The 26,892-nt window shown below is 52.0% G+C and overlaps 1 protein-coding gene across 1 annotated transcript in view; it reads right to left on the bottom strand.

Moving 5' to 3' along the window:
* Window positions 1–26,892, bottom strand: part of DYSF (dysferlin) — a 270,372-nt gene that overhangs the window by 135,447 nt on the left and 108,033 nt on the right. The window contains exons 22-28 of the mRNA XM_029913433.1: window positions 20,687–20,879; window positions 13,406–13,561; window positions 6,898–7,029; window positions 5,737–5,903; window positions 3,883–3,997; window positions 3,007–3,112; window positions 652–794 (exon numbers count right to left, since the gene is read on the bottom strand). Of these exons, the coding sequence (XP_029769293.1) occupies window positions 652–794; window positions 3,007–3,112; window positions 3,883–3,997; window positions 5,737–5,903; window positions 6,898–7,029; window positions 13,406–13,561; window positions 20,687–20,879 (1,012 nt within the window). The remainder of the gene's footprint in view (window positions 1–651; window positions 795–3,006; window positions 3,113–3,882; window positions 3,998–5,736; window positions 5,904–6,897; window positions 7,030–13,405; window positions 13,562–20,686; window positions 20,880–26,892) is intronic.

Here is a 26,892-nt window from a genome sequence, read left to right on the forward strand (position 1 = left end):
CCCATTGACTCCAATGGAGCTACGGCCGACTGACACCAGCTGGGGACGTGCCCCATTGACTCCAATGGAGCTACGGCCGACTGACACCAGCTGGGGACCTGCCCCATTGACTCCAATGGAGCTACGGCCGACTGACACCAGCTGGGGACCTGCCCCATTGACTCCAATGGCGCTACGGCCGACTGACACCAGCTGGGGACCTGCCCCATTGACTCCAATGGAGCTACGGCCGACTGACACCAGCTGGGGACCTGCCCCATTGACTTAATAATAAAGCAGCAATAACCTCACAATTATTCCTGTTGTGTCAGTGTCCCAGGTGCTTCTGAGGCCGAGGGGAAGCCAAGGTCCCTCCCCAGAAAAGCATACCATCCAAGGGCCAAATTCTCTCCCCCTACACAGGTAGAGTCATACCCCTCCCCCAGAAGTCATATTATGTAGCTCTCAAACAGGGCTTTCCATCAGATCTCAAAGTGCTTTGGAAAGGAGGTCAGTAGCATCACCCCCATTTTACAGACTGTGAACCGGAGGCAAAGGGACTTGACCAAGGTCACCCAGCATCCCAGTGGCAGAGCTGGGAACAGAGCAACACCAATGGACCCCATTTGGGGATCTGGCCCTAGGTATTATTCTCCTCTGGGATCGCCATACCTTTTTCAGAGCCTCCATCTGCTTAAGGTCCCTCCTGCGGAGCCGCACCCACCGCCGGCGCCGGCTAGTGTGGTACATCTTCTCTGCCGGCACCCAGGCCTTGGGCTTGCGGTCTGGCGGGATAGCGATGCCGTACTCCCAGCCTCAGAGTAAAGGAGATACCCGGGTGAACGCGGGGATCGGGCAGCTGCCTTTGCATCTAACCCCTAAGTCATTGCAGACACTTTCAAAATCAATTTCAGTCGGGGTTTTCCTAAATAACAAAGCTCGCTTTCCAGAACCTGCCTGCAACATGCTTTTAAAGCGTGTGTCGCTTCCCCCTCGAGTGGCTGGCCACACAGAGAATAGCAGCCTACTACTGCTGCCGGATGCCAGAGTTACCCCTTTAGCTCAGGGCCGGCTCCAGGGTTTTTGCCGCCCCAAGTGGCGGGAAAAAAAAAAAAAAGCCGCGATTGCGATCGGCGGCAGCTCCACGGCGCCGCTTTCTTCTTCGGCGGCAATTCGGCAGCAGGTCCTTCGCTCCGAGAGGTACCGAGGGCCCCGCCGCCGAATTGCCGCCGAAGAGCCCGACGTGCCGCCCCTTCCCCTTGGCCGCCCCAAGCACCTGCTTGCCGAGCTGCTGCCTGGAGCCGGCCCTGCTTTAGCTCAAGTGCTAGAGGCCCCGTGCTTTGGACCAGACGGCCCTGGGTGTGCATGCCCTACTGCCAGGGCCGCCCAGAGGATTCAGGAGGCCTGGAGCAAAACGGGGGAGCTGCGGCGCTTGTACTCACCCGGCGGCGGTCCAGGTCTTTGGCGGCATTTCGGTGGCGAGGGGCCCTTCAGTCGCTCCGCGTCTTCGGCAGCACTGAAGGACCCGCCGCCGAAATACCGCCGAAGACCCGGACCGAGTGAGGGGCCCCCCACAGCCGAAAAGCTGCCAAAGACCCGGACCGCCGCCGGGTGAGGAAAGGGATTCTCGGCCAAGGCTCACGGGGCCTCTGCGGGGCCCAGGGCAAATTGCCCCACTTGCCCCCCCCCCGGGCGGCCCTGCCTACTGCTGATGCATGCAGGGGGCTGCTCTGTGGACATTCAACTCTAGGGTGTGACCTTAGAACAAATCCCTCTAGGGCATCCAGATGGTTCCCAGCATTTCTAGTCATTTGTCCCGGCTGGTTTGCAGTCCCCCTTTGTCCATCTGGGAGGGCTGAGTGGTTAACGTGCTGGTCTTGAACTCCAGTGGGGTGTCCCAGTGTGGCCTCAAGACCCACTCACAGCAGCCAGGTTAAGTAATCTGATGGTCCCTTCAATAAGAAATTCTGTGCTGGGGTGCCTATCCCTTCCTATGGGAGCACACTACACAGCTGACTGCTTCGCACGATCAGGAAGCTGAGATCCAGCCAGTTGCATCTCACCCTCCTCCTAGGCCTGGTCTACACTACGACTTTAATTCGGATTTAGCTGCGTTAATCCGAATTAACCCTTCACCCGTCCACACTACAGAGCCAGTTAATTCGAATTAAAGGGCACTTAAAATCGATTTCTGTACTCCACCTCGACGAGCGGAGTAGCGCCTAAATCGATTTTGTTAATTCGAATTAGGGTTAGTGTGGCCGCACACCACCGAATTACTGTGTTTAAATTAATGGGGTAGTGTGGCCGCACACCACCGAATTAATGTGGTTAAAAACCGAATTAATGTGCTTAGTGTGGCCACGCACAATCGAATTTATACAACCTGTTTCCCAAATTCGAATTATCTAAATTCGGATTAATCCCGTAGTGTAGACATACCCCTAGTAACCCCTGGTGTCCCTGCACATTCCTTTCCTCCTTGGCATTCACACCCTTCCAAGACTCAGCAGCCATGGGCATGTTCCCCCTTTTAGCTTGGCTCTGTCAAAGCAGTGGCAGTCCCTTTAGGGGACTTTTGTTGCTCTCCCGCTTGTCGGTATCTTTCTGGTGAGGAATCCCGTCTATGGCTGTGCTAGGGATCTGCTGGCCCTTTCCCCATCGCTGTCCAGCACGAACAGAGGGGTAAAAACGCCTTTGCTCTGCCGGCACGAGCGCTTCCACCCCTGCTACCGTCAGCGGAGCAGTCCTCGTGCTAGACTGATGGGGGAGAGAACTCCCAGCACAGACGCATCCCGGGATCCATCAGCTCCCACTGACGTGAATGGAAGCACTGCAGTGGGGCACTGGAGTAGACCCACGTAGAGAGGGAGGGAATGTTTTTGTCGCTCTCATGGACAAAGGGGGACAGGTAGGCTGGGATGGGGAAGCTGGGTTCAGGGCTCCTCCCTGGAGAGGCTATGGCCCCGGTGGGCAGAGTAAAGGGGGATGGGAGAAAGCTGAAATATACATAAGGCTCTGGCATACCTCTCTCATCAACCGCTCGGTTGAGATCCGTGTCCCATTCCACGTCTTCCCATTTCCACCCTGGGGGACACTCGATCTCCTCCTTAGGAAGCACTTTCTCCCCGTTCTGGAAGACACGGGGAGCGTTTACTGAGCAATACTCGGCCTATGAGCCCACGCTGACTTCCAAGATGGCTAGCGACAAAGCCTGACTCGTATCAGTTCTACTTCTAGCGTGTGAGCCCTCTGGAGCATAGAGCACCCAGCGCCAGGCTCCATCCTGATGCTTTGTAAATAGTACCCACAGATGGAAATGCTGCACTAGCTCCATTGTTTGGGTTGTGCTGAGACTCCCAGCAGCGGCTCGCTTGCTCTGCTAGATATGGACCAATGAGACAGGGAGCCCTCCCCAAACGGACAGCCCTTGGCCGGACAGTGCAGAATGGATTCCCTGAGAATGCACAAGGGGATCTGCTGATCAGTGGATGAGCCGCAGTCATTTCCCGACAACCCCTCTGTGAAATGGTTTCAGTGACTCTAAACTTTTTTTTCGGATCCCTCTGAGCAAATACATTCCTGAAGTCTGAGATGTGAAAACTGGCTCATTTGTAGGTGATTCCAAAATCTAAGCCAGAGGCTACATTTTCACTCGGTTAATGTGGGCGTGGTTTGACTGACACTATTAATAAATAACCTAGCTCTTTTCACCAGTAGATCTCAAAACACTCTACAAAGCAAGCCAGTATCATTATCCTCATATGGCAGATGGGGAAACTGAGGCACAGAGTGGGGAAGTGGCTTGCCCAAGGTCACCCCGCTGGCCAGTGGCAGAGCCAGGAACAGAATCCCAGGACAATCAGGGGGGTTCCCTCAGTCTCCAGCGAGGGAAGTTCTCACCACATCCATATAGGCGTCAGCCATGTGGATCCACTGGCCTCCAGGAAGCCGGACTTGATTCTCAAACACTTCCTCTACAAAGCTGATGTGACCGGCGTCCGTGTCGTAAAGTAACCTGCATGCAGGGAGGATGAGAGGGAAAGAAAAGTGACTGAGAGCTCCCCCGCATCGCCTCCACAAACTCTCGTCCTTTCAGCCAGCTGCTGCCTCCTCGATCCCAACCCGTTACCCACAGAACGGAAAATGCTCACCAAGGCCGCTGAGCAGATGCCTAGAAAATACAGCTGGATTGAGTGCTTCAAAGCAGACATGAGCCTGAACTGCAGGATCCCCACTGCTGTTTCAGCTGGACACACTATTCCAGCTGGATTCGCTTCTTGTGTGAACCTGTGTTGCAGTGCACCATTCAACAGCTGCCATGTCCCACCCCAGAGGTGGCTGCATTTCCATGGTGGGTGAAGTAACACCCACTTATACAGGGCCACTGTCTCCTAGCAGTTCAAGAGCTATGGGAGGCCTGAAATACCATGGATCGTGGCCCCATTGCCTGGAGCCCCCAGGCAGTGGGAAGGTGGTGCAAAGGGATCTCCCAGCCCTGTGCAGTAGACAGCTGAGCTCTCTAATGCCGCTGTCCATGGAAGTATGGGACAAGTGGAGTTCATAGATTCACAGATTCCGAGGCCAGAAGGGACCACTGTGATCATCCAGTCTGACCTCAAGACATGGGCGAGGTGGGTCAGGATCAAGGGCCACGGCTTATCCCTTTGAGCCCTATCCAGCTGCAGACCAGAGGAATGGACAGACCGGTGGGTACCAGGCCCAGGCCTGTGGGTATGTGCAGTGAGTGGATCCACTGGCCACCAAGCCAGCACGGGCCACTCTTGCGCTCTTGGGCGGCAGAAATTCCCCGCAACCTGCTTCCAGGTCCAGCCCCTCCAATCCCCCAGGTAGGTCCCACACCCAAAGCTCTTTTACTTGGGCTCTGCACTGGGGGCCAGCAGCTTGTTAGCTTGGAAGCTCTTTTCAGTAGGGACCATCTTTTTTGTCTGTGTTTGTACAGCACCTAGCGCGACAGGGGGCCTGGTCCACACCGGGGGCTGATAGATGCTACTGCAATACAAATCATTTTAGTTTAATACTTTAGGAAGTGCACTGAATTCTTAACAGCTGTCAGGGAAAGAGCTGGGCCCCGGACCCACATCCCTCTAGGCTGCCGGACGGTTTGCTATCAGGTCACTACATATTCTTAGGTGTTTATGGGCCGTTGGATGAAACATCTTGTAATTGACAAATGCTATTTAAACAGGGAGCTCCCGTGCCCCTGGCTGAGGGATAGATTCATAGATTCGAAAGCCAGAAGAGTCCACTGTGATCATCTAGTCTGACCTTCTGTGCATCACAGGCCAGAGAACTTCCCCACGATAATTCCCAGAGCCCAGCTTTTAGCTAAACATCCCATCTTGATTTAAAAATTGTCAGTGATGGAGAACTGGTAAATTGGGAAACTGTTCCAATGGTTAATTACCCTGTTAAAAATATGCACCTTGCTTCTGAATTTGCCTAGTCTCAGCTTGCAGACATTGGACCTTGTTAAACCTTTGTCTGCTAGACGGAAAATCCCATTATCAAATATTTGTTCCCCTGCGAGTACTTATAAACAGTGATCAAATCACCCCTTATTTGCTCTTTGTTAGGCTAAGCAGATTGAGCGCCTTGACTCTACCGCTATAAGGCAGGTTTTCTTTAATCATCCTCATGGCTCTTCTCTGAACCCTCATCAGTTGACCAACATCCTTCTTGAATTGTGGGCACCAGAACTGGACACAGTAAGATAACATCAAGCGATCTACTCACGTCTTCTCCGGGCTGATGAACCAGTCCCCGGCCCACGTCCAGCCGACGGAGGGACGGAAACTGTCCTTAGGCAGTTTGATTTTGCTGGTCACATCACTGTATTTGGGGTAGGTCAGGCCAGTCGTCCCCCAGTTCCCAACCAGCGCCAGCTTCACCTGGTTCTCATACTTAAGACATCAAAATGAGAGACACTTTCAGGATAACAGTTGGGTTGATGGGAACAGCAAGAACATGGAAAGAGACCCCCAGAGACCAGCTACTTGGGAGTAAATTCATTACACGGGGAAGAGCATTCCATCACACAGGCACTTTGAGGGATATCCTCGAAGGAGTGGCCTGAGAAGCCGACTCCGTGCAGGCCACCAAAGAGCATGGCCATGATCTTCAGTGGCTGTTGGCATGAGCGAGATTTGAATGAGTGACCCAGAGGTGAAGGACACAACCCCCTTCTCCAGCCCCCTGGCTCAGGGTCTGCTTGGAATGACTGTGTTTACAGCTGAACTGTGGCTGTCCTCCCCTGCACCAACTCGCCGCAGAGCCCTGAAGTCACTTCCTTCCGGGGCAGGACGCTTACCTGCCACATTAGCGCCCCTAGAGGGAAGAAGGGGGAGGACTCAAGGATCCAAAACTCAGTGTCAACCTAAGTTCCCTGTAAACTGCACGGCCGCACGACTGCGCGGCAGCCTATTAAGTGCCGGGCAGGCGCTCAGGGAACCCAGCCCCGGCAGACCTGCCGTGGCCAGTGGACAGGCGCCCCTCCCTCAGCCTGAAACCAGGCCCAGCCTGGACCTGCCCTAGCCAGGGGAGAGGTGCCCTGGCCCACCACAGCGGGGAGAGGTGCCTCTCCCCACCCCCCAGCCCAGGTGCTGCTGCAGAGAGAGAGAGATAGATGGAGTCCTCTCTCCCATCTGTAGCCCTGGGGCAGCCTGCACCCGAAACCCCTCATCCCCAGCCCCACCCCAGAGCCCACATCCCCCCATACTCCAACCCTCTGCCCCCTCCCACACGCCGAACCCCTCGGCCCCACCCCGCCACACGAATTCTGTTATGTACACCAATATGGAGGGGACGTGTGACACATCCCCTCCATCTTGGTGCACGTGACAAAATTCATTCCGCACAGGGTGGGAAAAATGAGAGGGAACACTGGTGTCCACTCACGGTTTCTGCAAAGACGGAGAGCTTCCCTTCCGCGTACTTGTTAAACTCCTTCTCGTCTACAGCCAGCCCAAACCAGAGCTGAACCCGCACCTGGGCCGGGATCCTGGGGCCCATGGCCTCTTCCTGTGGGTACTGCCAAAGAAAGGGAACCCAATTAATAGCCGCAGGGCAGCGGTTGCCCGTTAAGGGTAAGGGCTAACGCCCGTCCAATAAGGATGAGAGAAGGTGGAAGCAGAGCCCTACTCACTCCTGGGCAGCCAATGACACGGCCACGCAGGCATGGAAAGGAGTGTGTGGTGTGATCTATAATGGCTGCACTGCCTAGAACCCGCTCTCAGACAACAGAACCCCACGCTGCCCCTGACAGCTGTGCCCTGTTAGGGATCAGGGCTTGTGGCAAAGCCAATCTCCGGGCAACCTAATGAGAGCCGCTGGCTTATAGTCAGTTGCCTGATTGGCTCCACCGGTCAGCAGACCAGGTCTTAAGCCCAGCACCAGTTCAGTGGGTGCTCAAAGTACTTGCCCGCTGCTGCACCTGCCTTACTCCAGGTAACCCAGTTCTGCTCGTCGGCTCTGGTTCCTGACTTCGGCTCTGACCCTGGGCTCCTATTTCTGCTCCTACCACTGGGCCTGTCTCCTGCTCCAACCATTGGGCACGACTGCCCCACATCCCGGTCTCTGCCATGCCCGGTCCCTACTCCCCACACGGCAGTGGCAGCCTACTACTGAAAAACAGGCTGGTGCTGCTGCTCCAGATTTTTGTGCCTAGGATGCTCAGCTCCCTCCATCCTTTAGCTGGGGTGGTGCCCACACTGGGCAGGGGGCTGCATGCACGGGGGGAGGGGGAGCTGCCTGCCCATGGCCCAAAGAGCTTACAGTCTACAGGTAAAGGGGGCAGGCAAAGGGAAACTGAGGCAGAGAAAGGGGTGGGGGAAAGTGAGGCTGGGCAGCTGAAGGGTGACCACGGCAGGCAAGGGGCAGGAAGAAGGGGGGGTCCAAGAGCCAATGACAATGCAGCAAAAATGATCAGAGGTCTGGAGCACATGACTTATGAGGAGAGGCTGAGGGAACTGGGATTGTTTAGTCTGCAGAAGAGAAGAATGAGGGGGGATTTGATAGCAGCCTTCAACTACCTGAAGGGGGGTACCAGATAACAGAACAAGGAGTAATGGTCTCAAGTTGCAGTGGGGGAGGTTTAGGTTGGATATTAGGAAACACTATTTCACTAGGAGGGTGGTGAAGCACTGGAATGGGTTCCCTAGGGAGGTGGTGGAATCTCCTTCCTTAGAGGTTTTTAAGATCAGGCTTGACAGAGCCCTGGCTGGGATGATTTAGTTGGGAATTGGTCCTGCTTTGAGCAGGGGGTTGGACTAGATGACCTCCTGAGGTCCCTTCCAACCCTGATATTCTATGATTCTATGATTCTAAATGCTGAGCGACAGGATGATGTCAAGAGGCCATGAAGTCCTTTCTGGCAGGCCCTGACTTTCCCGCTGCACCCTCTAGCCAATGCTGGTTGCTCTGGGGACGGAGCCCCGAGGGTCTAGGGAGTCTGCCCACTAAGAACTCTCTGTGGTTGCAGCTCCCCTGTGGAGGGTCACTTTGGATTGGGCGGGTGGGTAAGGTGAGCTGGAAGGCCCTGATTTTCCACCAGTGCCCACCATCCCGTGGTGAGCACATGTGATGGGTCCCAAAGCACCACCAGTGCCCTGGAGCTGGTCTGTGCCAAACGCCAGCCTACCAGCAGACAGGGCTGTGGAGCAGCCCCGGTTCCATACCGGCTTCGAGCCCATAGGAATGGGAAGCAGCAGGCACAGGCTGCTACAGCCAAAGCGTGAGTCTGACACACGGGGACAGCTGCCTGAGAAGGCCCTGAGCCACTGCCCATGGGCCTGGAACCCCTGTGCAACATCCCCAGCATGCAAAGCGGACTGACGGACACAAGCGGGTGTTGGCCAGAAGCACATTACCTACTACATGCATTGCCATGCTGGGAGGCCTCAGATGCTGGCATCAAAGATTGCAAGCTCCCCCCATGTGCCCAGCAGTCTGGACCAGCTAACGCTGCCTTGGCTAATGATACAGCAGGTGGACATGTGCTGAGGCCAAATTCTGTCCAGTGATGCTGGTGTAAATCCGGAGTGGCCCCACGGGAGCCAGACACCTCCAGAGTGACACCTGAGTAAATGAGAGCAGAATCTGGTCCCTTCCCTTTAAAAAGCTTCTAAACTGTGTAATTAAGTGCATGGGCTGGTACCTCTCGGGGGTAAATGGATCTGCTCTGTGCTCTTTATGTAGCCATAAAGCTCAACACTTGTATCGCATCTGATAACATCAAACGGCTTCCCAACTGCCAACCATGTTGTGTGCCCTGCCAGTAGAGGGTAACAGCCTACTACTGCAGCCAGGTAGTGGAGTTACTCCATCAGCACAAGCGGTGGAGGGCTGTGCTCCAGGGCTCAACCCCTGATGAAGACTGGTTCTTTGGGAGGGAGGAGTTGTTACGATAGCCAGGTGGGAAACGGTTTTCCTGTCCCATGAATTTCTGCCGCCCAAGAGCGCAAGAGTGGCCCCTGCTGGCTTGGTGGCCAGTGGATCCACTCACTGCACATACCCACAGGCCTGGGCCTGGTACCCACCGGTCTGTCCATTCCTCTGGTTTTGCATCGGGGTGAAACCAAGACCTTTTGAATAATTTGGTGAAAAGCCAGAGAGACAAACCCTCTGCAGAATAGTCAATAGTAAGGCCCCCACTGTGACTCAGGCAAAGCAAGGACTTGAACCCGGGTCTCCCACGTGAGCATCCTATCCACTAGACAACTGGCTACACTGAAGTGGAAAGTGCTCACTAGCTTTCTCTCTCTCTCGTTTTGACTGACCCTTTCCTGTGAAAAGTTTTGGTGAATCGAGATACTTCCAACAAAAAACTATTCCGAAAAGCTCCAGACCAAATCTAGCTGTTCCATACCATTCCTCACAACACCCCTGTGAGCGAGGTAGGCAGGGGAAACTGAGGCAGAGCACAGTTAAGTGACTTGCCCCAGGTCCCGCAGCAAGCTAGGGATAGAACCCAGGTGTCCTGGCTTGCAATTAAACCATGAGACAGCAGTCTTGTGGGCTGCTGACCTATTTTCACCCAGCAAAGAGCAGGGGACAGGATATGACTCTCTGCAGAGCTCTTGGTGCTGTTTATCTACTGGTGAGACGACCTTCAAGACTAAGACACTGAAAGCGGCCAACATATTTGAACAAAAATAGAAAAAATAAACAGTGAAATGTCTCGTTTGGTTTCTTCGCTCTCACTTGCTTTTTTTTTTTTTTTTCAGTGATGCTAGTTTTCCATCCGTAGCTGAAGTTGAGAAAAAAACAAAATATTTTGCTTCTTCCTTTCCTGCCAGCTGTTTTTTAGAGCTGCAGCTCCCAAATGGGGAGGACTGGAGAGAAGACATTTCAGTCGAGACACAAGAAGCTTTCTTTGGCAAGGGGATCATAACTTCAGTTCGTTTGGGTAGCTGCGGGTTGGGAATTTGAAACCCCCTCAGCCAAATTCTGTCCTCGTTTACAGCTGGGTAATCCCACTGACTGCAAGGGGGTGGTGAAACAATCCCAAAACGGTGGCCCTTACTGGAGATCGGACCCAGACGGTTCTGTGCTAAAAAGCACAGGCTTCTAGCATGGGAGCTACAAGAATGGCTAACTGGTAGCACTAGTAGGCTCTTATCCCCTTTGTGAGCCGGCAGCTACAGAGGAACCTAACCCATGCTGAACCAGGAGGTTAGCCTTGAACAGAAGTAACTGAGGACAGAAATTGTGAGGAAGGGACTCTGGGTACGTCTACACTGCAGTAAAAGACCTGTGGCTGCAAGTCTCGGGAAACAGACTAGCTGAGGCCTAGGGAAAGTTACTTAATGTCGCTCTGCCTCAGCTCGATTGTAAGAGGGGAAGAATTGTATGTCCCTGTATCCCAGCAGTAGTGAGGGACTCCACAGTGATGAGGAAGACAGATGGCGAGCTGGAGAATGACTGTGCTTTGGACTAGCTGTTTGATAACCTCCTGTGATACTCATAGGCTTCAAAGCCAGAAGGGACCATGGGGATCATCTAGATTGACCTCCTGCATGTCACAGGCCACAAAATCCCACCCGCCCACTCCGGTACTAGACCCCTAACCTCTGGCTGAGTCACTGACATCCTCAAATCAGGATCTAAAAGAATCCACTGTTGACTCTACTTCAAACCAGCGAGTGACATCAAACCAGGTCCAGCTCACCGTGTCCAGCACGTGTCGCAGTCCCACCCAAAGTAACACCACGCTCACAAAGTTCTATGGCTGACTCTGCCCACAGGGAAAAGCCTTTGAAGGGATAAATTCATGGAGGTTAAGTCCATCCATGGCTATTAGCCAGGATGGGTAAGGAACGGTGTCCCTAGCCTCTGTTTGTCAGAGGATAGAGATGGATAGCAGGAGAGAGATCGCTTGATCATTACCTGTTAGGTTCACTCCCTCTGGGACACCTGGCACTGGCCACTGTTGGCAGACAGGATACTGGGCTAGATGGACCTTTGGTCTGACCTGGTATGGCCGTTCTTATGTTCTTATGAAAGAGGGAGGCAGTGAAAACGTTGGTGTTGGGCACACAAATCAGTGCCAACGGACATTCTGGAGTGGGTTCTCCACGACAGCTCCCAGTACCTGCTGGGAGTTGAAAGCAGGTTCTGCTGCTAAGGACAGCCAGCCCCGGGAATGCTTACACTGTTGCTGTGGCAGCTAGCCCTGTGGCTGCAGTGGAGGAGCACTGCACCAGGAGACGTGTTCCCCTTGCGAGTGTGAGTAGGAGCAGCTCCCCAGTGAACAGCGGATTCTTACCAGCACGTTAAAGAAGTATGGGCTGGATGAATGGACTATAAGGTGGATGGAAAGCTGGCTAGATTGTCAGGCTCAATGGGTAGTGATCAACGGCTCAATGTCTAGTTGGCAGCCGGTATCAAGCAGAGTGCCCCAGCGGTCAGTCTTGGGGCCAGTTTTGTTCAACAGCTTTATCAATGATCTGGATGGTGGGATGGATTGCACCCTCAGCAAGTTTGCAGATGTCACTAAGCTGGGGGGAGTGGTAGATACAGTGGAGGGTAGGGATAGGATACAGAGGGACCTAGACAAATCGGAGGATTGGGCCAAAAGAAATCTGATGAGGTTCAACAAGGACAAGTGCAGAGTCCTGCACTTAGGAAGGAAGAATCCCATGCACTGCTACAGGCTGGGGACCGACTGGCTAAGCAGCAGTTCTGCAGAAAAGGACCTGGGGATTACAGTGGACGAGAAGCTGGATATGAGTCAGCAGTGTGCCCTTGTTGCCAAGAAGGCTAACGGCATATTGGTCTGTATTAATAGGAGCATTGTCAGCAGATCGAGGGAAGTGATTATTCCCCTCTATTCGGTACTGGTGAGGCCACATCTGGAGTATTGCGTCCAGTTTTGGGGCCCCCAATACAGAAGGGATGTGGACAAATTGGAGAGAGTCCAGCGGAGGGCAACGAAAATGATCAGGGGGCTGGGGCACATGACTTACGAGGAGAGGCTGGGGGAACTGGGGTTATTTAGTCTGCAGAATAGAAGAATGAGGGAAGATTTGATGGCAGCCTTCAACTACCTGAAGGGGGGGTTCCAAAGAGGATGGATCTAGACTGTTCTCAGTGGTGGCAGATGACAGAACAAGGAGCAATGGTCTCAAGTTGCAGGGGGGAGGTTTGGTTGGATATTAGGAAACACTATTTCACTAGGAGGGTGGTGAAGCACTGGAATGGGCTACCTAGGGAGGTGGTGGAATCTCCATCCTTAGAGGTTTTTAAGGCCCAGCTTGACAAAGCCCTGGCTGGGATGATTTAGTTGGGGATTGGTCCTGCTTTGACCAGGGGGTTGGACTAGATGACCTCCTGAGGTCCCTTCCAACCCTGATATTCTATGATTTTATGCCCATGAAGCGGGTGTAGCGCTACAGTTGACACTAACACCTCTACGTGCCTTTGGGAGGGGTGTGGAATCCACCTCCTCCAGAAAGCTAATAATTTTTAGTATATTTTGTTCCGACATCAGAGGCCAAGTACTATGCTCCCCGTTTACAGATAGGGAAACTGAGTCACAGAGGGGGGACACAACTTACCCAAGCACAGCCAGCAAGCCAGGATTTGACCCAGATCTCTTGACTCCCAGGTGACTAGTGGGCGGCAAACTTCGCCCACTGTGGGTAAACACCACAAGCGGGGGGGGGGGTCCCCTGCACAGCTGGGGAGCAAAGACAAACACCAGAGCACTCTCCCCTCCCCCTCACCTTGCAATCCCAAATAGGTGCGGAATCCAAACCCTAAACATCTGCTATTTTTACAGGCACTGCTGGGTTTATTTTTTCCCTGTTTACAGATTTCCCTGCTGGGTTTTGTTGGTTATTTTTTAAGGGGAGAAAAAAATGTTATGAAAAACAAACATACATTCAAAAAGAAGAACCCAACCTACTTTCAAAAATATCGTCTGAAGTTTCCCACAGTTCTTGCCACAGCAGTTGGCGCCGGTCCTGGAGAAAAGAACTTCATGGGCTGGCACCCGGGCGTAAGCCACGCGCTTGTCTCCTCGAAGCATCCAGATCACTATGTCTGGCAGGCTGTTCTGGGGCTGGAAAACAGGGTGGCAGACAAATCGCATCTATCCAGCCTCCCCAAATCAATACCATGAGTCAACAAAAATCCAGGCTGAAAAGTGAGACGCGGCGAGGGAGCGGTGGAATCTCAGCAGCCCTCACCACAGAGCAGGCAGCTGGCAGGGTCGCAGAAAGCAGAGACGGGAAAGACCCATCATTATTAATGTATTACAGTAACGCTTACGTGCCCCAGTGGAGAACAGGGCCCCGTTATGCTAGGCATTATGTAAACACAGAGTAAGACAGTCCTCGCCCCAAAGAGCTCACCGTCAAAATAGACCATATGGAAAAAGGGTGGGAGGGGAAACTGAGGCACCAAACAGGGATGGGACTTGTCTTAGTTCACACAGCAGGTCAGAGTCAGGAACCGAACCCAAGTCTGAACCCAGGGCCCTACCCCCTCGACCACCCTGCCCCACTGTTAGGAGGCTAGACCCACTCCTGCCTTCAGTAGTTGCAGACCCTCAGAATCAGCTGCTGGTTTTTGGGGGGTGTTTTCCTGTGTGTGAATTTCACTGCCCATGAAAGGGGTCAGGCTATTTGACCTCAGCAGGAAGGAGGGAGGACGCCCCCTAGTCTCCAAAAGCCCTCACCCACAAAAGCATCAGGTGCGGTGTCAGCCTGTTTAAATGTGGGGGTAGTAGGTGGAGCTCCCAATACCAACAAAAGGAGGAGGACACAGACCCCAGAATTTAACACAGGGATAGGGGTGCAGGTCCCAGGGTCCAAACAAGGGATCCAGAAGGGGACACCGAGCAGAGGACCCCAGATAGTGCCCACTGCCCCGAGGAGGAGTCCAAGGAGCCAGTGGATGCCGCCCAGAGAAACTCTGCCCCAGAGTCACAGAGACACCACCCATACCCCTTGCAGCTTCCTCCTCCTGGCCTGGTGGCCAGTGCCGAGGAGGACAGCCCTGGAGGCTGAAGGCCGCTGGCTGTGCACAGAGCAAAGACAGCCTGGCAAGGCAAGGGGATCCTGTGGTGGGCTTCATCTCAGCAGTTTAGTCTCCATGGTTTAGTTGGTCTCTGCTGGTGGTGCCAACAAGGACACTGTCTGCTGCCAAGTGATGTGGGCACCTACCCACTACCCACAGAAAAAAAAAAGCGGGGGCGCGGGGCCCCCCCGCGGCAGCGGGGTGCGGGGCGGCGCCCGATCAGCTGTGTGGCAGCTGGGGGAGGCACTTGGGGGAGGGCAGAGAGCAGGGAGCGGCAGGTGGGCGGGGCCTTGGGGGGGTGGAGTGGAGGGGCCTGGGGGCACAGCCGGGGTGGAGCACTCCTAGGGGAAATGAAAACCCAGCATCTCTGCGTGTCACTCCTTCAGCTCAAGCGGGAGAGGTGTGGGCTTTCAGTGCGAAGGTCCTGGATTCACACGCTGATGAAGACACATGGTGGGAAGGGTCATCACACTAGGATTCAGCGCCTCAGCAAACATTCAGCGCGTGTGGGCTAAGTGTAGCTCCCAAGCAGGGACTGGGTATCTCAGTTATGGAGCCTTCAGCCTGTCAGTCAAAGGTGAGGGCCCAGCACAAGATCAGAACTGATCACAAGCTGTTCGTTTCTCGTGATTATCTGGTGGCCTTCTCCCATGAACCGCCACTGTGCCCGGCCCCCTTGCTGTCAGACACAGCAGAGAAGGAAAGGACTGACTGGGACATGATCACTGAACGCCCCCACTCCCTGCAATCATGAGTGAGGCCCACTAACTGGGTTTGCGTAGCAAGCCTGCGCGATGTGTGTCACATCCTTCTCTAGTGGCTGCTCCAGAAAGAGGATAAGAGCCTACTGCTGCCGCCAGCTAATGGACTGACTCCTTTAGCTTAGGTGGTAGCGCTCTGTGCTTTGGTGCTGCCGGCCCAAACCCCTCTGATGCCATGGGGGAGGAGTTATACTGGCACCGACGGTGTCAGTGCCGGGTAGTTTCTGTGCATCACTAGAGGTCGTGCCGCGGGGCTGCCATTTTAGCACCTTTCGTCAGCTCGACAATTCAAATCAAGACAGAAAGAGCGCCTGTCCCGTGCCAGTCCTAACTCAGGAGCGCAGAAATCATGTTCCCCCGCTATTCCCCTTCTGCCGCCTGCCCATTCCCCGGCGAGCCCCAGCCTGCAGGACGATGCTAGAGAGGGTAAAGCTCAAGGCTCGGGGGGAAATTTCAAGCCCACCCAAACACCATGCATTTGAAATTGTAGCTCAGACGCTGAAGTTATCGGGTTCCGCCTTAGGAGAAGTGAGGGGGGATGGAGTGGGGATGAAGGATGAATGCAGAGAGACAGAGACTATGACTGAGGAAGCAAAGAGAAATCCAGTGAAGGAAACAGCAGCAGAACAGCCTAGACTATTATCCTCAGCACCGAGCGTCCTATTTGCTTCAGCAAACACTCCCCCAGTGTCAGGGCACAGGATCGGGCCACTGATGTCTAAGGAAACCTATGAGGACTTGTTTGGAAAGTCGCATTTCTCCCTCCCATCCCAGCAGGAGGCAGGCAAGCAAGGGCAGCCGACTCCCTTCGCTAGTCTGGACGCAGACTGCGCCTGCCCTGCCAGCCCTATGACTTCAGGACCAAATGTTCTGTTTCAAAGCTGGGGCTGGCAGAGTCACAAACCAGAAACCACTGCGGCTCTGGCCCACGTTCTGAAATGTGCCTCCCTCTCCCCTGAGAGAGAGTCTCTCTCTCCACAATCACAGCGGCTGACAAGGGCACCCGGGACCTCCTGCGCTGACCCCAGTGCTAAAGGTCTGTTGGGGGGTGAAAATAGCCTGTCCCCAAAGGGGAGCGAGGGACTTTAGACCCCATTAAAGGAGGAACACCACAAAACCCTTCCTGTGGCTCCAATCCCCAGACAGGGAGGTCAGCTCCTTCTCTGCTATGCTTTCGCTGCGGGTGGCTTTAAGGATCACAGAAACAGACACCGGGCTGCAACATCACACCCCCCACAACTGCCTGACCAGGATCTTGGACCAACCAAAGAAGAGATGGATCCCCCCCGCCCCCCTCCCCGGAGAATCCAGCCCAGGTTTTACACCGTGCTGCTGGCTGGGTGTGGACTCTGGGGACCAGCAGCACCCCATCTGGTACAAATCAACATAGCTCCGCTGAAGTCAGTGGCGATTTCCAGCAGCTGAGGTTCTGGCCCTGGGCATTTAAACCCAAATCACTCTCCCACTGAAATCAATGGTAAAACTGCCTTGGCCACGGCTGTGGGGGTGGGGGGGTCTCACGCCCTATAGGGATAAGTGCGGCATAGGTTGAATGTAGAGGGAATTAATAAAACTCCAACTCTGGCACCTTGCTACGAAATGTCATGGCTTCGTTTTAAGGGGCGTCCCATAACCCGGGACACCACCCCAGGAACCACCAGGCCCAGTTTTCAAACACGGGCGTTTTAAGGAGGCTTCCAAACTCCTGCCTTTGATGTCGGAGTTGGCAGTTGGGCTGGCAAATTCCCCTGCGTTTGAAAATCAGGCCTTAGAAAGCTTCGATGGCTTGGAAACCAGAGGCTGCACCCCAACTTAACAGGCTAGACTCTGGATGTTCTCAATCCTGCCATTTAAGGTATAAAGCTAAGACCGACCACCAGCCTAGATCCAAACACCGCCCAGATATCCGGGAGTCGGGATTCAAACAGGGGGGCTGGGCCCTACCTTGGATAATGGGCTGAACCTGAACCTCCAGATTCCCCAGCACCGCTGAACTTCAGGGACATTTGGAGAAAGATCTGGACGCCCCTCACTCACCCGCACCCCCCTCTAGAACAGAGTGTGGCAAAGAGGGGCAAACCGATTGCTACCGAAGCTAATGGATAAAATTCACCCCTGTGTAGAGGGTCAGTCTATGGACTCCGTATATCAAGAGCAAGATGCACAGGCCCTTGCACTGGCGTTCTGCACAGTGGGGACCGTCACCCTCTGGAAAGCCAGCTGGCTTAAAAGCAAACCTGACCGGGGCGACATTGTCTGTATTGTGTATTTCTTCTGAGGTTAGAAACCCAGCCAGCCACTGCCTTTAATGAAACTCCCAACAAGACTGTTCTGGAGATCAGAGAGTGGTGGCGTAAAGTGTAGGCCCCATGTACAACTAGCATCTTCTTATTCACCAGACCTGCGCCTCCATGAGCCTCTGACTCAGATCTGCTGACTTGACTGGCTCAGACAAGTTCTTACCGCTTCTGACTCGTGTTCGGGCTTAGCCACATGGCGAAATCGACCAGAACAGCTCCCCACGCGGACACTTGAAGGCTACAGCGCTGCTGTAGCGCTGCAGTGTAGATGCGCAGTACAGCGTTCTCCGGGCACTATATTCCCGAGAGGCGGAATTCTTCCATCAACCTAGCGCTGTTGACGTCAGGGGTGAGGTCGGCATAGCTATCCCGATATATGTTTTCAGTGTACACCAGCCCTTACTCTGGAATAGCTATAGCACTTTAAATTCACTCCCTACCTTATTCCAGAACACCTTCCGTGTATAGACACGCCCTTAGCCCGCCAGAGCCAGCCCAGCTATGGGAGGGTGCGCTAAACATCTCCTCTGGCTTGTGCATCAGCAACAGTATTGCTTACTAGGTTCCCCCCAGGCCTTCTCTGCACTTAAAGGTTTGTCTCTTTAATTATTTAATGGCATGATTAAAGCAGAACTGCAAGGCTAGCATGGATGCAGTTATACCAGCATGACGTGCAGTTACATCAGTATAGCGTATTCCAGTTCAGTGAAGTGAAATAAGTTATACAGGCATAAAGCACCTCATACTGGCATAACTGTATCTACTCACCAGGCAGGCTTTTCTGGCATAACCACCTAGGTGAAAATCACCCCCCTAACTGTCACAGTTATACCAGTAAACAGTGTAGTGACAGCTCTGCAAAGCCTCTGAAGGAAGTGGGACTGCACAGGGGTTACCTGGAGCGCCCTGGCTACTCGAGATGATGAGGTGTGGAATGGAAAGGACCCAGTTTGGTCCTCAGATCCCAGCGGGAGTCTGTATGGATGGGTGAAGGGTTACCCCTGTCCTGGAGCAACCACGTGAACGGGCACAGGTGCCCAATGCAGTTTTGATCTGCTTTTAGTTAAGGACCAGCTGCTAACAGGTGACTGCTTTTCACTGGTCCGGAATAAGCGCTTAGGCAGGTTTTGCTGCACAGAATAATGGCCCAGATCCTCAAAGGAATTTAAGTGCCTAACTCCCCTAGGCACCTAACGGGCTTTGATAATCTGTGCCAATATCACTATTTGCTTCAACTAGAGGAGAGTTTAATGTACCTGGAAGCTCCTGGCAAGAGTTGAGCAGCCACAGATCCCAAGGAAGTCCTAAACCTTCTCATTCCTAATGAAGCAGGCAGCCTAGTGCTGAAGGCTTGGTGGGGATTATTAATTTCCAGACCATCATCTGTTCCCCTGGTGGGTCGGTAATCGGCTGAGTCTCAAAGAGCACAATTCCTAGCATGCATCAGTTTTGGAAAGTTCTACTGGTAAATTTGCTATGGGGACACTCTGGAAAATTAATCCGAAATAACTAAAGATGTCAATGTAAAGTGGATTACTTAAATCACATTAAACTCCTCTGCGGTTGTTCGCCTTAATTCGATTTAACTTAATTTGCTTCCAAAGTGAATATAACTCAACCGAGTTAAGGCCATGTTAATTCTCAACGAGAGCATCCACACAAGGTTTTAACTAATCCACTTCAACCGTTCATTTAGATTAAGGCCTGAGCTACGCTAGAAAATTAGGTCGGCATAACTACAGTTGCTCGGGGGTGTTAAAAAAACCTAAATCCAGTGGTGAGCTGGAGCCGGTTCCCACCGGTTCGCAAGAACCGGTTGTTAAATTTAGAAGCCGGTGTAGAACCGGCTGTTAAAGGGGCGGGTGAGTGGGCATACAACTCCGGTCCACGGGCCATATCCGGCCCGTGGGACCGTCCTGTCTCCGGCCCGCCTGAGCTCCCAGCTGGGGAGGCTCCCCCGGCCCCTCCCCCATTTCCCCCCCTCCTTGCAGAGCCGCAGCGTGCCCAAGCCGCTGGTGCCAGCGCTCTGGCCAACTCTGCAGCTCCTGCCGCTTTGAGTGGCAAGGTAAGGGGGGGGGCCTGCGAGCTCCAGCGGGCCGCGCGGCATCCTTACACGCTGCCCTGAGCAGCATGGTAAGGGGGCTGGGCCGGGGCTGGGAGGAGGGGTTGGATAAGGCAGGGGCTGGGCAGGGAGTGGTTGGAGGGGGCGGAGGTTCTCGGGGGATGGTCAGGGGATGGGGAATGGGCGGGTTCGGGTAGGCATGAGTTCCAGGGGTCTGTCGGGGTGGTGGTGGATGGGGTCAGGGGAGTCAGGGGACAAGGAGCGGGGTGAGTTGGGTAGGGGGTGGGAGGAGTCCTGGGGGCAGTTAGGGTGGGGGGTCTCGGGAGGGGGTGGTCAGGGGACAAGGAGTGGGGGGGGTGGTTTGATGGGTTGCTTGCGGGTTCTGAGGGGGGCAGTCGGGGGCAGGACATGGGTGGGGGTCGGATGGGGGGAGGGACAGGCTGTTTTGGGAGGCACAGCCTTCCCTACCCGGCCCCCAATACAATTTTGCAACCCCGATGTGCAGTGCCGGCTTTAGGACGTGCGGGGCCCGATTCGAACAGTTTCGACGGGGCCCCGGCAGGGATGACTAAAAAAAAACACGTATAAAAACATGTGGGGCTTGTATTCACCAGGCGGCACGCCGAGTCTTCGGCGGCACTTCGGCGGCGGGTCCTTCACTCACTCCGGGTCTTCGGCAGCATTGAAGGATCCGCCGCCGAAGTGCCGCCAAAGACCCGGTACCGCTTGTTAAGATTTTGGCAGCTCATCACTGCCTAAGTCCCTTTGTAGGCACTAGGCGGATGGAAGAATTCTTCCATCAACCTAGCTACCATCTCTCGGGGAGGTGGGCAGTGTCTATTCTGAAACGCTGCCCTGGTGTAGCAGCAAGGCTGGAGTGTTTTAAGTGTCGACACCCCCTAACATTCCCAAGTAGACAAATCCTAAGGAGTTGCTCCCAGCTAGGATGGCTTACCTCAAACAAGCCTGTAATAGCACCAAGATGGGCTGGGTGGGAAAGATAAAGATCCATCAGGGCAAAAGCAATTCACCCCCACTTTTACCTCCTCTGCCATGGCTTTTAGTCTCAAGAGCCAGTCCTCAGCCTGGTCCAGCACTGTCTGGAGGTCAGAATCCTCGTGCTTCAGGTTCAGAGCTGCCTGGACAATCTGGTGCAGGTTGGTGCTGCGGAATTTGTACATGTTCTGATCCAGATGGGTGCTGGCTGTCTTGTCGCTGACATCGACTAGCGGCTGGCTGCAGATGGGGGTGTGGGAGAAAGGAGCACAGAGAAACAGGCCAACGTTAACTGTGCATTGCGAAGCAATGGCTTTGCTGGGGACTTTCTTTTTACGAGCAAGTTTATGCAAAAATAACAAGCCACCAAAGAGATATTTGATGAGTGAACAAGCACCAGGAGCAAGGAAGGTTCAAACCACACTTACAGCCCTGAGGCACGGTTGCAATGAGTTCCAAAAAGGAGTTGTAACTGAGCTGTGTGCATCACTACACACAAACACACACACAAATATAAGTTGGCTCAAGCTGCAAGATAAATATTACAGAAGCTCAAAAGCATCTTCATCGTGCTGAGCTGTTTAAGAGTTTTCATGTTAAAATTCAATGATTTATGAACTACCCTTATAGACATAAAAAACAAAAGTCCAACTGAAACAGAATGAGATCCAGGTTCAATTCCCAGCCCTTCCAGAGTGACTCTGAGCAAGTCCCTTAACCTGACTAACATAATTGCCTTCTATGATGAGATAAATGTCTCTGTAGATGAGGGGAAAGCAGTGGATGTATTATTCCTTGACTTTAGCAAAGCTTTTGATATGGTCTCCCACAGTATTCTTGACAGCAAGTTAAAGAAGTATGGGCTGGATGAATGGACTATAAGGTGGATAGAAAGCTGGCTAGATTGTCGGGCTCAACGGGTAGTGATCAATGGCTCCATGTCTAGTTGGCAGCCGGTATCAAGCGGAGTGCCCCAAGGGTCGGTCCTGGGGCCGGTTTTGTTCAATATCTTCATTAATGATCCGGAGGATGGTGTGGACTGCACCCTCAGCAAGTCTGCAGATGACACTAAACTGGGACCAACACCTACAAGATCTTCACCAAGCATTCTCTAAACTACGATACCCACACAAGGAAATAAAGGAACAAATCAACAGAGCCAGACGTGTACCCAGAAGCCTCCTGCTACAAGACAGGCCCAAAAAAGAAACCAACAGAACTCCACTGGCCATCACCTACAGCCCTCAGCTTAAACCTCTCCAACGCATCATCAGTGATCTACAACCCATCCTGGACAATGATCCCTCACTTTCACAGACCTTGGGAGGAAGGCCAGTCCTCGCCCACAGACAACCCGCCAACCTTAAGCATATTCTCACCAGCAACCACGCACCGCACCATAACAACTCTAACTCAGGAACCAACCCATGCAACAAACCTCGATGCCAACTCTGCCCACATATCTACACCAGCAGCACTATCACAGGACCTAACCAGATCAGCTACAACATCACCGGCTCATTCACCTGCACGTCCACCAATGTTATATATGCCATCATGTGCCAGCAATGCTCCCCTGCTATGTACATTGGCCAAACTGGACAGTCACTACGCAAGAGGATAAATGGACACAAGTCAGATATCAGGAATGGCAATATACAAAAACCTGTAGGAGAACACTTTAACCTCCCTGGCCACACAATAGCAGATGTTAAGGTAGCCATCTTACAGCAAAAAAACTTCAGGACCAGACTCCAAAGAGAAACTGCTGAGCTCTAATTCATTTGCAAATTTGACACCATCAGATCAGGATTAAACAAAGACTGTGAATGGCTATCCAACTACAGAAGCAGTTTCTCCTCCCTTGGTGTTCACACCTCTACTGCTAGCAGAGCACCTCACCCTCCCTGATTGAACTAACCTCGTTATCTCCACACTGATTTATACCTGCCTCTGGAGATTTCCATTACTTGCATCTGAAGAAGTGAGGTTCTTACCCACGAAAGCTTATGCTCCCAATACTTCTGTTAGTCTTAAAGGTGCCACAGGACCCTCTGTTGCTTTTTACTAAACTGGGAGGAGTGGTAGATATGCTGGAGGGTAGGGATAGGATACAGAGGGACCTAGACAAATTAGAGGATTGGGCCAAAAGAAATCTGATGAGGTTCAACAAGGACAAGTGCAGAGTCCTGCACTTAGGATGGAAGAATTCCATGCACTGCTACAGACTAGGGACCGAATGGCTAGGAAGCAGTTCTGCAGAAAAGGACCTAGGGGTTACAGTGGACAACAAGCTGGATATGAGTCGACAGTGTGCCGTTGTTGCCACGAAGGCTAACGGCATTTTGGGCTGTATAAGTAGGGGCATTGCCAGCAGATCGAGGGACGTGATCGTTCCCCTCTATTCGGCATTGGTGAGGCCTCATCTGGAGTACTGTGTCCAGTTTTGGGCCCCACACTACAAGAAGGATGTGGAAAAATTGGAAAGAGTCCAGCGGAGGGCAACAAAAATTATTAGGAGGCTGGAGCACATGACTTCTGAGGAGAGGCTGAGAGAACTGGGATTGTTTAGTCTCCAGAAGAGAAGAATGAGGGGGGATTTGATAGCTGCTTTCAACTACCTGAAAGGGGGTTCCAAAGAGGATGGATCTAGACTGTTCTCAGTGGTACCAGATGACAGAACAAGGAGTAATGGTCTCAAGTTGCAGTGGGGGAGGTTTAGGTTGAATATTAGGAAAAACTTTTTCACTAGGAGGGTGGTGAAGCACTGGAATGAGTTACCTAGGGAGGTGGTGGAATCTCCTTCCTTAGAAGTTTTTAAGGACAGGGTTGACAAAGCCCTGGCTGGGATGATTTAGTTGGGGATTGGTCCTGCTTTGAGCAGGGGGTTGGACTAGATGACCTCCTGAGGTCCCTTCCAACCCTGATATTCTATGATTGTATGATTCTATGAACCTCGCTGTACTTTTCCTTCCCCATCTATAAAATGAGAAGGCAGACAGACAGACTGACTGATAGTCTATTGCCTCTCTCACAGTCTTCTCAGGTTTAGTAAATCTTGCAGCAAGAATGTTGTTTAAAATAATTCCAATAATTTGTGCAACTTGCAGAGGGTGATAATGTCTCCCTCTAGTGGCTGTGCCACATATAGGCTAAATGCCTCCTACCAGTACAAATTACAAGTTCGTTTTTTCAAGCTCAAATGGTAGAGGCCTATGATTCTGACATTAAAAGTCATGGGCTCTATTCCTAATGACAAACTGTGCTGGATATGGAGACTGGGGAAATGTCTGATTTATTTTTACAGAAGGCTATGCGTGACTCAGTTTCCCCTCTCACCTTGCTGGGCGTGAAGGGGTTACCTTCTTTCTTGAAACATGACAAGCAATGCAGTCACTGCAGGGAAGTCACTAAACATGAATGAACCGTCAGAAACTAACTGTCACTAAGGTAATTACTGCAAATCCCTAGACCAGTGGTTTTCAACCTTTTTTCATTTCCGGAAAATTTGAATGGAGATGTGGACCTCTTTGGAAATCTTAGACATAGTCTGCAGACACTCAAGGGTCCACGGACCACAGGTTGAAAATCACTGCCCCCTAGACAGAGAAGCAGGATTGTGGAAGTACCACCCCCTGAGGCGGAAAGGCATAGACTGGTTTTGACAACATTCAAGAGGCCCAGCAGACAAGGAACAGAGAAATACATAAAGTTGACAGACAGCTATAGAGGAAGTGTCACTCACACTGGGTCTAAGAACTTACACGAGATGGTAACCAACAGTAACAAAGTTGCTAGAAGGGTCTGAAGGGCTTTGAGACCTACCAGGTCACCTTGTGCACCATGGGTGACATCTGGTGAGCTAGGCATACATATAAGCGGTTTGCTGTTTTCAAGATCTGCTTTCTCTGTAATGTTTTTGGTTCTGAATAAATACTTTGCTTTATGAAGGCTGGCTGGTCACTGGTAAATCCTGCCATCGCTGCTAGAAGACCACAGGACAGCAATTGCTGAGCTAAGCTCAGACTTACTAAGGTGATCACAGCGAATGGAAGGAGACATTGAAGCCTAAATCCCTGGTCTGGAGGGAACGGAATGAGTTCCCACCCCGAAAAAGATGACAGCTCGAGGCTTGAGATCTAAGGGTGTGCTGTGGAAGAGGCCATAAAGATGGCAGAGGGATAGTTAAGCCTGGAACCGTGACAATAGGGTCATCAGAACTGTAACCCTATCTAAAGTAAGGGCCCCAATGAATTCATCCCTTGGTCCGGAATTTCCGCTTTCATTGTAAAAATATAATTCCAGTTCTTGCCCAGATGGTTGCAGAGATAACCTCACAGAGGTAAGCCAAGAGTCAGCCAATGCAGGGCTTCCTGCCTGAGTCCACACTGTCTGAAACAACTCTGAGAGGTGTGAACTGCCACAGTCATCTCAGCCGGGGCCGTGTGGACCCCATGATTCTGCAGCCATGGTGTTTAAGATCTCATCTGAAAGACTCCAACACCGCAAACTGCATAGGATTCAATCATCTGCCCAAGATAAACAAGTGGGGCAGGAGTAACCACTTGAGAGTGAGCAGTTGAAGTCTGCCATATATTTTGTTAAGAGAGCCTTCACCCTCTTCCTAGTCCTGGGTGGTCATTGTATGAATTGCCCTTGAGAAATTGTTCCAATGGCTAATTTCCCTCACTGTTAAAAATGTACACCTTCTTTCCCATCTCAATTTGTCTACCTTCAACTTCCAGCCATTGGATCATGTTACACCTTTCTCTGCCAGATTGAAGAGCCTATTATCAAACTTCTGGTCCCTATGTAAATACTTATAGGCTGTGATCAAGTCACCCCCTTAAACTTCTCTATAACTCCTTGCGTCTATCGCTATCAGGCAGGTTTTCTAATCCTTTAATCATTCTCATGGCTCTTCTCTGAACCCTCTCCAATTGATCAACATCCTTCTCAAATTGTGGAAAACAGCAGAGGTCACAGTAGAGCCAAATACAGAGGTAAAATAACCTCCCTAGGGACAGACATACAGCTAATCCAGAGGCACTGGGCTCCTCACAGGGATGCTCCATACCTCTTACCAACCATGGTGGATGCTGATGGTAGAACCATTAGCAATCACTAAAATTTCATACAATGACTTGTTTTATACTGCTCTATATACTATATGCTGAAATGTAAGTACAAGATTTATATTCCGATCATTTTATTTTATAATCAAATGGTAAAACTGAGACAGTCACCAATTTTTCAGTAACAGTGTGCAGCCACTCCCATTTGACGCCATCAAATTAGGCCTGAAAAAAGACTGGGAGTGGCTGGGTCACTACAAAAAATAATTTTCCCTCTGTTGATACTCACACCTTCTTGTCAACTGTTGGGAATGGGCCACATCCACCAGGATTGAATTGGCCTCGTTAGCACTACAAAAAGTAATTTTCCCTCTGTTGATATTCACCCCTTCTTGTCTACTGTGGGAAATGGGCCACATCCACCCTAACTGAATTGGCCTCGTTAGCACTGACCCCCCTACTTGGTAAGGCAACTCCCATCTTTTCATGTGCTGTGTATTTATATCTGCCTACTGTATTTTCCACTCCATGCATCTGATGAAGTGGGTTCTAGCCCACAAAAGCTTATGCCCAAATAAATGCGTAGTCTCTAAGGTGCCACAAGGACTCCTCGTTGTTTTTGCTGATACAGACTAACACGCCTACCACTCTGAAACCTGAAGCAAAAAAGGCATTAACTCTTCAGCCATGGCTGTGTTCTCTGTCATTGTCTTTCCCTCCTCATTGAATAATGGGCTTGCCCTGTCCGTGGTCTTCCTCTTGCTTCTCATGTATTTGTAAAATGTTTTCTTTTTACCATTTATATCCCGAGCTAGTTTAAACTTGTTTTGCCTTCGCCTTCCTAATTCTGTCCCTACATGCTTCTGTTGCTGTTTTTTATATCTTCAGCCTTCATAATTTGTTTCCAATTTTTACAGGACTCTTTTCTGAGTTTCAGGTCATTGAAGATCTCCTGGTTAACCGGGGTAGTCTCTTACCATACTCCTATCTCCCCTACCACAATGGGATAGTTTGCTCTTGTGCCCTTAATAATGTCTCTATAAAAAACGCCTGAACTTTTTTTTCTCCCCTGGACAGTTAGAGAGGGAGGTACAGGGGGAAGGTTCAGGACAGGCGTGCTGTCTGTATGGGGCACAGGGTGGCAGTGAGACAAGAAGTTTGTGAGGGAAGGTTCGGGA

Source organism: Terrapene carolina, unplaced genomic scaffold (genome assembly GCF_002925995.2).
Source record: "Terrapene carolina triunguis isolate 2854851 unplaced genomic scaffold, T_m_triunguis-2.0 Scaffold633, whole genome shotgun sequence".
Lineage (NCBI taxonomy): Eukaryota > Metazoa > Chordata > Testudines > Emydidae > Terrapene > Terrapene triunguis.